This window comes from Dinoponera quadriceps, unplaced genomic scaffold (assembly GCF_001313825.1).
Source record: "Dinoponera quadriceps isolate SergipeBrazil2010 unplaced genomic scaffold, ASM131382v1 scaffold589, whole genome shotgun sequence".
NCBI classification, from domain to species: domain Eukaryota; kingdom Metazoa; phylum Arthropoda; class Insecta; order Hymenoptera; family Formicidae; genus Dinoponera; species Dinoponera quadriceps.
This window is the reverse complement of record NW_014554985.1, coordinates 1896719-1910427: the sequence shown is the minus strand read 5'-3', so window position 1 is coordinate 1910427 and position 13709 is coordinate 1896719. Positions and strand designations below refer to the sequence as shown.

Sequence of the window (13709 nt, the reverse complement as noted above, 5' to 3'; positions counted from 1 at the left end):
GGGGATCACCTGTCGCTTGATCACCGCGATTGTTCGACTAATTAATTCCCCGTTAACCCTTCCTCCTCTAAACACGCGACGCTGCATAGAAACGCGAACACCTCTCCGTGAGTGAAGGATCTCAGGGATCACAGAGGTGTCCTCTCGATATGTTTGCACGTAACTCGCTCGCCTTTCTCACAGCGCGAGAAAGAAGTGAAAGCGACGCTTTCGGCTCTCTTTCTTCTCTTCTCTCCGAGAGAAGGGGGGGGGGAGACGAGTCAACGGTCCTCGACGGCGTCGTTTCATTATGCCGACATTACAAGCTTATTATAATTGCATCGGACGCGATACGTACAATGTATAAAATACGGTCCGGGGCCGCGGCGGGACGACGTCGGGGGTCACAAAAGCTGCCTCCGCTTTTCATGGCCGGGGCCGGCCGTTGCTCGGCGAATAAATGGCCTGATTAAGCACGCCATTTTGCCTGTAATGCAATCCTTAAGCATGCCGGGGGCGAGCGAGCGAGCGAGACAGTGAGAGCGAGAGAGAGAGAGAGAGAGAGAGCGTGAGAGAGAGATAGAGACTTCATTCGTCCCGCGCCACCATTGTGCCCTCGCGCTTTCGGTCTCGATCATGCGACCGGATTAGTCCCGCTCCCCTTTTATACGCTCGATTACATTCGATTCTCTCGCGACGCCGAGCCGGCTCCGGGAAATTAATCTTCCTTACCGCGGGACGCGCGCTCTTATCCCGCGATGTCCGCTCCTCGAATCCAGCCGATGTCGCCGGCGGATTCGTGATGATAACGCAACATCGCCGGTATCACGACGAGCCTGGTAACATGACCTTGGCGATCGGCGAACGACGTGCACAGCTCGTGCTGGTTGTCCCGCGAGTGGAAAAAAAAAACGTCCGTTTCTTGCGACTTCGGTGGAACTCGCGATCCTGTGAGCGACATTCGAGACAAAAAGTCGACCGTCTGATATACTTCACTCTCTGTTAATTTATCAGCCACGGGAACGGATAAGGAAAATTAACAATAACGATCGCGAGGCTACTCGTGGTGACCGTTTTTTTTTCCGTCCCGCAAAACTCCGCAGGGTCCCACAAGATCCCACATGGTTTTCTCATACGCGCGATTTCAAGTCCGTTACAATCTCTCTCTCTCTCTCTCTCTCTCTGTCTCTCTTTCTCTCTCTCTCTCTCTATCTCTTCTTTCTCTTTCATGCGTGCGCGCGAGAAGTATCGATGCTTGATTCTCTCGTCGCTTCGGTTCTTTGTGAGGCACAAAGGGAAAATTAGATTTCTCCGTTTGTTCGCGGTTCGCGGCGCGCGAGGAAACGCGACGCTTAATAAGGGGGTCAGTCTGGTGCAAACGCTCGCGGAATATACTTCGATCGGTTGATGGAGACGTGCGGAGGAAAGGAGGCCGTTGTTGCTCGGGGGCTATCAAACAATAGTGCTCACAATGTCGACGCAGCGCGCCGATTGTGCACCGTGGCCGTTATTTCTTTCCTTTTTTTTTTTTCTTTCTTCTAGATCACTCCTTTTGCCGTCTCGCCTCGACAATGGCGGGTCTAACGATTCGCGCTAGTTAACGGGGAAAAATATCAACGGATTCGACACGAATTTACTCGAAGGTTTCGCCGTTGACACACCGTCCTAGGAATCGGTTTCTTTTTTTTTTTAAATAGAGTCTCGTTTTATGCAACTGTAAGCGGATATCCTGCATAGTGGAAGAAAGGAGGCTCAGTCGAGTCGTAAGAGAGTTCTTTAAAAAAAAGAAAGAAAAAAACAGGAAAGGGAAAAAAGATACCTTTGACACTTGGTCAGAAATGTCCCCAAACCTTGAAGCTACTGAAAGAACCGAATCGCGTGTGTAACTTACACGCGTGTCGCAGTTTTGCTCATAAAGGGAGTGAAGGCTGAAAGGCAGAATGGATTAGTTTCATTCATGATGTGGACAAGAGCTCCCTTATTGTGCAAATTCTTTACACTGTAATCCGGAACAAAAGAGAGAGAGAGAGAGAGAGAGATATCGAAGTTTCGGATATATATATATATATATTTTTTTTTTGTTAGGTTAGATTAGATATTATTAGCCTATTTGTTTGCGAAAGCTGCATTATATTATCGGCAAAACGATAATCAATGTCTGTTATGCATAATGACGATGATAAGAATTGATAATCGCCTATTCCTTCAAAGAATTTTTCAAAGCTTCTTGAAAAAAATTCATCTTCCTTCTTACGAATAGTATCAACTTTTAATTATTACTTCAGTGTAAAATCAACATACAGCCGATGTTTTACCATTTTCATAATGTTTTCATGTGTTACATTTATGTATTTTAGTAACTTAATATGTTTTGTGTATCGTTTAAAAATGAAATATTAATTCTTTTGACATAATTGCTTAGTTAATTTAACATATTGTGTCTGTTTGTTACATCAACATTTTGCATCAAATCGATATTCAAAATGTATAATTGTTAGAAATAACTAATAACACATTTTATATTTCAGTGTTGGTTAACAAAGATATTAATTTTGCTAAATATTATTGGTTAAATTTTATACATAAAAATTTACAGACAAGTTGTGTTAATATCACCCGTAATAACAGTTAGAATCTTAAAACTTAGGCAATACGAAATGCATGTGTACCTAAGTAGCAGCGGTGTAGTACATAAAATAGGTGACTCAAGATCCCGAGTTCGAATCCCATCGGTGGACAAGAAGCACGTTTCTCAAATATGATATTAATTGAATTAACTAAATCGCACATAATATTAAGAAGAGAATAATATTAAGAATTTTAGCCACTAACGACATCTTAAAGAGCTGATAAATAAATTTTCTTTAGCATGAAAATAGCACATTTATTACATTTGACATCATAAATGTCAATTTACATCACACAACCTACATCACGTCAATTTAATTAATATCAAATATTACTATTACTAATAAAATTTAAATCAAAATAATTAATATCACGTGTTAGAAAAAAAGTTGTTAATGTTAATTCATTAACATTTTCAATTTGTAAACAAATAACACACGACGATTGAATTAATTCGACTTAAAATTTAGAAAGTTTAGATTCGATTAATTTAAATAAAAACCTGACTTTTTTAAATTTAATATTCTTGATTAAAATATACTAAACTTACTCAGAATGTTTTGAATGAATTTAATGCTTATGATGAAGTCGTGATACATTTGCAAATATATATATATATATATATATATGTATATATATATATATATATATATATATATATAATCTTATAAAATACTTGAAACATGTAGTATTTACTTACATATAGTATATATTTTTCTCCACGTACAGCCAACCTAATCTAAACTACACGTCAATCTGCCAGGACAGATTGATGTGCCCTGGCCACGATAAGTGATAAACCCATAAGAAGTAATCTAAAAATCTTTGACATCGAAATTCCGAAAAAGTCAATCTGTCTCGATCTCCCTTACATTTGCTCGCTAAAGAGAACCGACAAGTAACCAATATTCCCGACACTTCCGCGCGGCGAAAATAGCTTCATTTCCAGTGTAAAGAAGTTAACAGGAGGCGAGAAAATCTCGCGACTGGAGGCAGTACGACAGGAATAAAAGACAACTAACTGAAAGGGAAGGAAGAAGAAGTAGTAATGTATATGTGTGTGTAGAAGAAGAAGAAGAAGAACAATAATAAGAAATAGCAGTAGTAGAAGAAGAAGAAAACAGAGAGAGAGAAACGTGGACTCGGTAGGAAATAAGAAAGTGACGAATCGTTCAAACGGGCGTGCTCGCTGCTCGCGCATTGGTGCACTGTTGTGCGCGATGTGTGTACAGTCGCCATGTTGAATATCCCCACTTCCGTTCCACGTGTCGAGCACCTACACACGTGCTGGCACCGTCGTGGCCACACGCCGTCTTCGGTAGGGCGAGAAATCGAGCCTCACCGGCCCCGCCATGGGGGCTGGTTGTTCGCGGCGAGAGGGGCGCGGAGGGGCAAGCGGTGGGGGCAAACAGAGGGGCCAGGGGGGAAGGGTGGAGGAGGGAGGGCGGCAGGGGACGAGCGACTGAAAAATACGAGGATTTAAGGGGTTGGATGCAATTTCAGAAAGCCAACTCGCGCGAGCGAGCGCGCGCGCAGCGTCCTCTGATAGAAACGATCCCGATGATGCTTTGCATTGTGCGAACCGGATATTTATTAGGGCGCAAAGCGCACCTTTTCCCCTGCGGGCCTGAATTACGACCGTAACGTATTCTGTGAGAGAAAGGAGTATTATTCTTCGGGAAGCGTTTTGCTGTGAGGCTGATATAACACGAGTTTTAACAAAGCCGTGTGTCCCGCGACGATTGCGGTTTGTAGAGTTTTCGCTTCGGGAGAGGGGAGGGAGGTATTTTTTGTAAATTTGCGCGCGAGAATCTGGGGGATTCGCGCGGGCGGACGCCTCGGTCGTCGTCGATGCGCAGATTTGTCTCACGGTTTCCCCACGCGGCCGCCCAGGTAAGGCCGTGAGAGGTCGGGGAGACACAGCCTATTAAATAAATCGAACGTATGCGACGATTGAACGTATAATGATGCGAGTCGTCGATCTCGAAGCGCCTGCATTTGCGCGCGCCGTAAACGCCGCGTTCGATAATAATACTCGGACATGTGTAACGCGAAAAGTTAATCGATTGTTCCCGGCGAGATGATTGGCCCGGTGATTGAGTGCCTCCAATCTCACGGCGATACGGCGATTTACCGTGCGTCTCCGGGCCGTCGTATCCTTCGATACGTCGATTGATTTGTTCTCTAACCCCGATTAGACGTAGCGATTTAGCGCGGAATTTATCGTCGCTGATAGATTCGACTCCTTCCCTTCGTCTCACGGCGGAATATTTCTTCCTACGACGTAGCGAGGTGTCGGCTCACCCGATTCGAACGCAGTTTGCACGTGCTACACCGTACACGGAGGAGGGTGTCGTTCTACTTCTGTGAAAAGCGATCGCTCGGTTTAATTTTGTCGTCGTAGATACGTCAGCTTGCGATGTGCAAGGATCTTTGCATACCTGGTGGAAAAGAGGTGTGCTTCGCAAAAAATCGCAATATTTCTTCGGAATGAAGAAAAGTTTGGAAATTGTGTCCACCTGCTATGAAAGAAACTTTTAGACCTTTGGCCATTCGGACTTTTAGACCTCTCAGATGGTCCCAAAAATCGACTCGGAGCAGATTCGTTTAGTTATGTCTGTTCGCGTCTTAAAAAATATATCTAAAGTTGTGGCCTTGTTGATTAGTACTGACTCATAATGTAATAACTGTTCAAGTAAAGAACACTATTCACTGGTAAACGTAGCCTTGACGAAGACGATTTTCCGAACAATGCCTTGGCCGGTCATCATTTACCTTGCTTATTCAATAGTTCTTTCATGAAACACCACATATTTTCCGGTTCGACTGTGACCGTAACGAACAGATGAACATCAATCGATGCTTGTGAGATCTGTTGAATCGCTCAGTCAAGAATTTGCGTATTTTCGTCTTATCTCGAAACCATGTCAAATCGCGACGAGATTTCAGACATCAGGTGATTTTCCCGGGAAAGGGAAAACGACACATCTCCGCGTTTTTTTCGCTGTATTTTTTAAGAGCTTCGTACCTGGCCCGGAGCATCTTTGTTATTCCGAAGTTAAAGAGAAGCCCTCCTACACGAGCGAGCGGTCGTCCGCAAAGAGAGGTACGCGTCGTCTCTCCGCCGGGTTCCCCGTCGTCAGTGGAAGTGGTGACTGGGTGGAGTGAGGGAGGGGTCGGGGCGGGGAAACACGGGTGGGAGCGACGAGGGGGCCAGACGTATTAATTAAACGACTCATTTTCATCGCACGACAAAAACGTGAGTTTAACGCCCATCGTCGGGCTAATGCGTCGCCCCATTGCAACTCCTACGTACCTTGAGGAACCGCGGTAGTCGCGGCCGATGTTCCGCTCCCGGGTGCTGATCGCGACCGCGGCTCAGCGGCCAATCGGACGCGAGCCCGTGCACGCCTAGGCCGCACAGTCGGCGACGAGGAACGCCCATCCTGGTCGATTTCGACGATCCCCCCTCCTCCTCCTGCCGCTGCGCGCTCGACCCTGGTGTGGGGGGTAGGGTTGCGCGCTCACGCGCTGGCTCCCCCACCATGCTCCGGTGAGCGCTTCGTTTAGTCTGTAATTTGCTCAAACACTAGCAAGCTCTCGCGCCAGAAACATCCGTCAGAGCTTGTGCTCGCTCGGTGCTCGCTCTCGCCCGTGAGAGCTGAATCCTACGGAAACGCGCGCGCGACGTGTCCGCTCCATTTGACGACCGCTGAATCACGAATTACGGAAAAGCCTGCCGCTTTCTCTCTCTCGCTCTTTCTCTCTTTCTCTCGCTCGCTTTCTCCTTTTCTCTCACTCCGTGTGTGTCTCTCCCCCTGTCATTCGCTTCTCCGCGCGTCCAGGTCGATAGCGCGCGCGCGACCAGGTCGATGGAGTGTCGGGCGTGACCTACGAGTGAGTGTCGTGAGCCTCGGGGCTAGTGCGTAGGCGTTCGGTGACATCAGTCAGTTGGTGAGAAGCAACGGGACGGACGCTCGCTTGTTTTCGGCGACGGTGATTTCCGTCGAAACACGACGGCGGATAGCGGTTCCAGTGATGCGTGAACACGGTGCCGAGGCTCGGGATCGGCCGTGGTGAGTGAGAGCATCGCCGAGAGCATCAGTGACGACTGATCAGACCATCTTGTTGGGTGACGGAACGTTGATGGCACGACGAAAGTGAGGTACCTTCGAGTTTCGGAGAAGAATACCTCTGGACGGTTGAGAAAGAAAGAGAGAGAACGACAGCTAAGGACTCCGTCGGAATAGTGAGTGGTTAGGAAGTGTAAGTGGTGAATCAGAAGAGTGGCGAATTGGGAGCTTAGCCGGAAGCAGGCCGTCGCGGGCACCCCCGCAGACTCGAGCCCGAAGATGCGGCGGTCCTAATTCCGACGGGGGGGTCAGTCCCGCCAGTTGGTCCCGGCCAAGTGGGCTCTCCAACCGGGAAGCGTACGATAATCGTACGATGATGCCGCTCGCGCCGACGCCAATCGTCCCGGTGCCGTCCAAGCCGAAGATCGGCTTCAGCATCGACTCGATAGTCGGCGGGCAGGGCCGCGAGGACCGCCTGGACCGGCTGGTCGAGATCGAGCGCGACGATGGCAGCCCGATGGAGGTAGTCGAGGACTCGTCGTCGCCGCGGGCGCGCCGGGTCGCCGTGCGATCGCCCGGCGCTCACTCCGAGGGTTCCGACCGGCCGATCTCCCGGAGCTCCTCCGTCGAGTCCTACCCGAACTCGCGGCGGACGCCGTCGCACGCCGGAGGTGGCGCCGGCGGCCACCATCACCACGGCAATCACCACGGCCACCACCATCCGCATCACCATCATCACCTGTCGACGGCGGCGCACCTGGATTTCGGCCGCACCACCGTGCACAGCCACAGCGGCGGCTCGACACCCAACAACAGCCCCAGCCCGCCGCACAGGATATCGCACGGCGACTCGCCGATCGGCACGCACCCCCAGCCACCCCCCGGAGTGGTGAGACCCAGCCCGAACTACCTCGCGCCACCGCCCAACGCGGCGGCGGTCGCGGCCGAGCAGCTCAAGTCCCTCTACGGGCTACCCAGCCACAGTCCGGCCGGGCCACAGACCGGACAGAATGAGTATCACACGCAGCAGCAACTGGCCCTGGCTGCGAATCTCGCCGCGGCCCAGGCCAATTTCCAAGCGGCGAATCTCGCGGTCGCGCTCCAGGCGCATCACGGCGCCGCGCCCCACGGACCCCCTCACGGCCCTTACCCGCACGGTGGCACCCCGGCGGGGCCCCATCCGCCGCCGCATCCTCATCAGACGCCCAGAGACAGTTACCCCCTGTACCCCTGGTTGCTCTCCAGGCACGGAAGGATCTTCCCGCACAGATTCGGAGGTAGGATTTACCTGCGGTCTTCGATGCGGCTTGCCGTTGTTGTATCGTCGCTACAATGGCTTCCCGTTAAACGTTTAGGACCGACTCCGATGGTCGGATCCTTTGTTGTTTAAAACAAGACGCCGTTTTCACACAATGGCTCCTCGTTAAGCGAGGTTGATACGGCTCGTCGTTGGCAAACTGTGTGTTCAGTCGCGTCGATTGTCTTCTTTATTGTAAGGAGGAAATGTTTGCATGCAAATTGCCGCAGGGTTTTCTAATGTAACCGGAATTGTGACGAAAATTATGGGTGTATAGTAATGGACTTTGTTGTACACTTTATTGGAGATTACAACACGCGTCATAATGCTCAGCTGTAATTCCGATTTGGTTCAACATCACACAATTTTGCGGTGATTTTCACCGTAATATTTTTTCCGTGTATGTTAAGATCAGGAGAGTCGACGAGATGTTGTGACTTTCCTGGAATAATGATTACACGAATCTCGTTAATTTAGTAGCCCGGTCACTTTCTGTTAACGCGGACACAATGAATTACACGGTGCGGAGCAATGAACGATCGTGTTGTGCATTGCGCGCGTTCAAGCGGCAAAACTGTGCGCGCAGCTCCCTTTAGAGTCCTACGTCCAGCTCAGCTGTAGAGGGAAGGGTCAGACCTAAGGGCTGTCCGTCCGATCGCACGGATTTTCATTGAACACTCGGGGTTCGAGTACTCGCGTTCGGCGGTAACACGTAGGATATGCGGAGACAATTGTACCTCTCTCGCCGCGTGAGCACTTGAAAAATCACATTATATGAATTACCTAGGATTTACCTGTGTGTTTTCACCTGAAACGTGGAATTTATATTTATCGTGGGATTGTTGTTTGTATCAAAATAATTTGATATGATATCGACGGAGCAGACTTCAAGAATGAATATTGTAAGGGTCGCAGATTTAGAGTCGGAAGAATCGAAGTAGAGGTGAAATGAAAATTGTCGCGAAAGAGCAAACAGTAGACACAATAAGATATAACGTTCGTGGAAGCGTGTTCTACATGCTGCAGCATGTTTGTAGAAACTGTCGCAGCGTGCGATTCACTGAGTGAACTTGGGTGCGTGATCTCCCGGAGTACCTGCTTGGGTCACAAAAGCGTCAGCACAATAGGCGTTCGCACATCTCGGCTCACAGATTTTCAGGGTAGTCACTGATCATTAACCGATGCCTTTCATTCGCTCGTGCGACCGAAGTTTATGATATATTCAGTTAATCCCTTAATCCTCCGTAATCTTATTTTCCCGCTCTTACAAAAATCGCACAACAGAGAAATGTCAAACTTTCATTGTGAATTATGAAGGAGTACTCAAATTTTAATTTACAGACGTTTCGTATTTATTAGATATTTATAGATAATTGCCATTAACGGATTATAGTGAGAATATTATTGTCTTGAAATCATGATGATACACGGCGATAAACGAACCAAATCAAATTTTAAAAATATAGATACGTGGACATGTACACGGAGAAAAATATCTTTCTTCTGCTAAGAAAAGTTAAATTCAGTTAATTTGAATAAACATAAACTGAAGTTTGTTTTAATTGAATCTTTTTGTTATCAGTGTTATCAAAGTTGTTTTAATAACACACAAAAGAATAAGACGGATAAGTGCAAATTGCTGTTGTTCGTACGTGATAAATTAAAAATTTAATATAAATAGTATATATATATAATATTCAAATGTTTCGGTTTGGACTCTTTTCAGTGAAAAAGACGCGAAAATGTAAGAATGTAAATAACTAAAGAAACACCGCTATACGCACACAAAAAAGTTACAGAAAACGGAAGTGATGATGCAATCTGTCAAGCCTGTGTCCCCAAATCATTATTAGGTGACAGTGCGGAATGTCGAATTTCTCAGGTCCGGCGAGCCAAACGGACCAATTGTTGCCAAGCGTCAAATTGATAAGGAAAAGTGCAAAATGTTAAAGTAACTAAAAAATATTATTAATAATACTATTAATTTATCACGAACTAACAACAGAGGTTTCTTCTTATTTATCTTATTCCTTTGTCCAATATTTTTGATTGAGATATTAAATTTGCTGGGATCCAGAATATATTTGATACTTCTGTGTTTCCTACTAATAGTACGAATAGATAAATAAATTGAATAAGTCTTATGTTTATGATGAACTTGAAACAAATAACATTTACCCGAATGCGGTATGTATTTTTCCGTGTGTAATCTCAAAATCTGAAAACTACACGATGTAACAAAGAGTAATGGACCCTTACGGTCACCGACCTTACAAATCTAACGATTTACGTAGCGTTCCTCGTTTCAAGACGGTCGCTGCCATATTTCCATTGGTTTTTGTACCGATATTTAATCCCCACAATCGCAGCTCGCGCGTCTCCGTCTCCTCGATGTGTCAAAGGACGCGGGCTCTTTTTTTTCGAATGCGTTATCGGAATTTACGACTTCGGTACTATCGTCGCGTCCAAGTCGTCGTCGTGATTCAGCCGATTGATTGACGCGATCAGGGAAGCGCGATTGCGTAGTCGATTTATGATAATAATATTTCTTACCATTTGGCGCACGCGCTCGTTGCCCGTCGCGTTGCGTTACGCAAGTCTTTCGTAATTAGCATTTTGTAACGTTGTTGTCCTAGAGCGGCAGTTTCTTATCGTACGGCCAAGTCATGCCGGGCAAAAGTTTTTCCCGCGCGTCGTAATTAATTTATTTATCCGTTGCGTTGATATTCGCCTCAGTCCAATTACGCTGCTTATCAACGTTCATACTATTAATGGGAAATACAGAAGAAATATCATCACTCCCGGGAGCATTCCTCTCTCTCTCTCTCTCTCTCCCTCTCTCTCTTTTTCACTCGCTCGCTCGCTCTTCTCGCAGGCGTTTCGATCGACTCCCCACGGTTCGATCGTCGATTTAGCGTGAGGCCGAAGCACGCGTGCACAACTTTATATGATGGATGACGTCTTTTATCAGTTACGTTGAGATAACGATTTCTGTCGTTCGAGATGTACTATTGAACAATCTGAAATATATCCTGGAGACGCGTTAAGCGTTTATAACGCAAACGACGACAACGAGGAGGAGGCCGACGTAAGAGCTAGGAGATTAATTTAGGTTGCGCAGAGAGTTCGACGGGAGATCATCCGTAATCGACGTCTAATCTTCTTCTTCTCTATTCCGTAAACACGTCTCATCCATCGATTAGAGGTATTATAAGGTATTTGTCGATGACGGATAACTCAGTCGGCGATTATGAGAGAGAGCGCAAGATTAATCTAACGAAATTGTTACGTACAACCGCCATGCGGATGTCTCGCCATGCGGAAAAGCAAGGGCTGTATTCGTTACTGAGAGAAAAAATATTTGATATTTGTAACTATAAGCCATAATTATAAACCGTAATTACGAATAGTAAAGAATTACAGTTCAATATCGTAACTATAAACTATAGTAAAAGAATTATAATCGGGAGAATAGTCTTTCTAATAAGTATTACTGCAGTGTCAGTGATAGTAGCACTTTACATGCATACTGTTACCACTATTTTTATGGTTAAAACTAAAAAAAGCGCATAGTTATGGCCAAAATAACTTTAATTTCTCTCGGAGATAGTCGAATCTTATATTTAACCCTAGTTCGGCATTCATGAGTTTTAAATTGATCTAAAAGAAAAAACTAAAATCCCTATTTGTTAAATTTTCAATTCTTGCACATACATATAATTGTTTTATGAATTATTTGAATTATTTTCTCTAAAAAAGCGCGTGTAAAATTGTGTACTTATTTCTATATAGAATCAACTCTGTCGAAAATTTCCAGGTAGATTTTCACAGAAATCCATAGGAACTCATGAGAATCCAGGATAATAAAAATCTACATAATTTGTGGATATAGAAAGTAATATAGGAATCTACATAATTTGTGAAAATTTATATGGGGATCCACGTGGATTCTTAGGATCTGAGTTTTTGACGTAAATTTCCAGGGGCAATCATGGCGGCGCGTTCCATATGTATTTCCTATATGGATTTCCGTTCGTCTTTTTTCAACAGAGAATATATTACCTTATTTACGTAATATATCTTAAATTATTTATTTAAAAAATGGTGTGTGCGACAAACCCTTCAAACTTATTTTTCTTTGTACACATAAAACTGTAATATTCGTACACTTGATAGATAGTTAAATAAGAACATGTCAAGAAAGTCACTGAAAAATTGTCCCCACAGAAATTGGTGTGTGCCAACTAAGCAGCAAAAAATAAATGCGCCTTCCAAGAGTTAAGATCGTCTTAGGTCCATCTTAAATTGTGCGGACCGTTTCATTGGCCACGCGGTGCATCCGAAGATGAGATTAAGGCAATCTATAGCCGACGGTGCTGGTTTTCGTATTGGATCGCTTGCTGGATGGAAACACTGCGTTCTGATTGGTGCATTTCCGGAAACGGAGTGGAGATACACCAATCGAAACGCAGTATTTTCATTCAGCAAGCGGATCCAGCACGAAGAAAAGCAAACACGTTCCGCCAGGTTTAAATACAAGATCTCTGAATGCCCGTGTCACACTGCGAACATGGTTTGGATTCGGATTGCGAATCGTTGGTCAGCCAAGCAGATTGAAACAATCGAAGATCCATTGGCCGTTCAACGATTCGCAGAAATCCGAATCCAACCTCAATGTGCGTAGCGTGACACGGGCTTAAGAATCGGTAGCGGATCGAGGATTGTCAACTGATGCGCAGAGGAGTCGGTTTGACTGCTCTTTAGAATGGAGTCGCTTCGTGAATCACTCGATTTATTTACCTTCACTCTTCGCCGTAGACTCGACTACTTGTGCAGTGAGATCGCAAATTCATGTGCCGCTGCCCTGATTAGCCTCGATCGTCGCGTACGGCCCGCGTTCAGGTTCGTCGAACCTCTTCCGTGGAATTTCGAACACCGCCGGCAGCGGGATCGTCCGTCTCGCAGACTTTCTGCAAACCTGCGAGCTTAATCGGCCGGCAATCAGGTAACGCGGCTCTCGTTTAGAGTTACTTACGAGGTCGGCCAGGCCCACGAGGGGCGGGCACGCGGAGAGAAGATAGAGCATCCCCGGCAGGTAGAGAAGACAATTATCATAAATTTACCGCAATCGGCACGTATACGGGATGAGGCGGTGCCACCCGGTAGAGAAATATACAAGGAGACGTCGCGAAACTAGTTTCACCTGAAAGAAAGATCCACCAACGGTCGCCATATTAGCAGTCCCCGACGTAGTCTCTCGTGTGTCTTCCCCCNCCCCCCCCCCCCCCTTTTCCCGCGGACTTCTTTGGCGACAATGTCGAACGATACAGCGCTCGAGGAATCGATGACTGTAATCAATAACACGCACGATAGCGCGGAACCTGTTCCAACGTTTACGAGCAAACCTTTGATGTATCTCGAATTGTTCGGTCGTGCGATATGAATGAAGTTCTCTTGGAAAAAACTGGATACGAATGTTGTTGACTTCGTTACGTGTAGATAAGCGCGCGCTTGAAATAGATTTTCTTTACAAGCGCACGGAGAGAAAGATTTCTTTCGACTCGAGTATTCTTGTTAACCTGACCGTGTGGATTTGTTTGAAACAATACAATGTCGTACGAAACACATCGAGTTTTCGGTTCAGTAACATTTCTTTGTCGCTTCGCTTTTGTTGGGTTAATTCACGAAGCACTTTAAATATTTTGTTAACGATCTGGAAATAGTCATAGCAC

The 13709-nt window shown here is 46.0% G+C and overlaps 1 protein-coding gene across 1 annotated transcript in view; it reads left to right on the top strand.

Annotated features, from left to right (window-relative positions):
• Positions 1–6222: 6222 nt before the first annotated feature.
• The window catches only part of LOC106742797 (homeotic protein empty spiracles-like), a 55130-nt gene continuing 47643 nt past the window's right edge, over positions 6223–13709 (top strand). Inside the window, exon 1 of the mRNA XM_014616078.1 lies at positions 6223–7957. Within this exon, the coding sequence (XP_014471564.1) occupies positions 7054–7957 (904 nt within the window). The 5' untranslated portion in view covers positions 6223–7053. The remainder of the gene's footprint in view (positions 7958–13709) is intronic.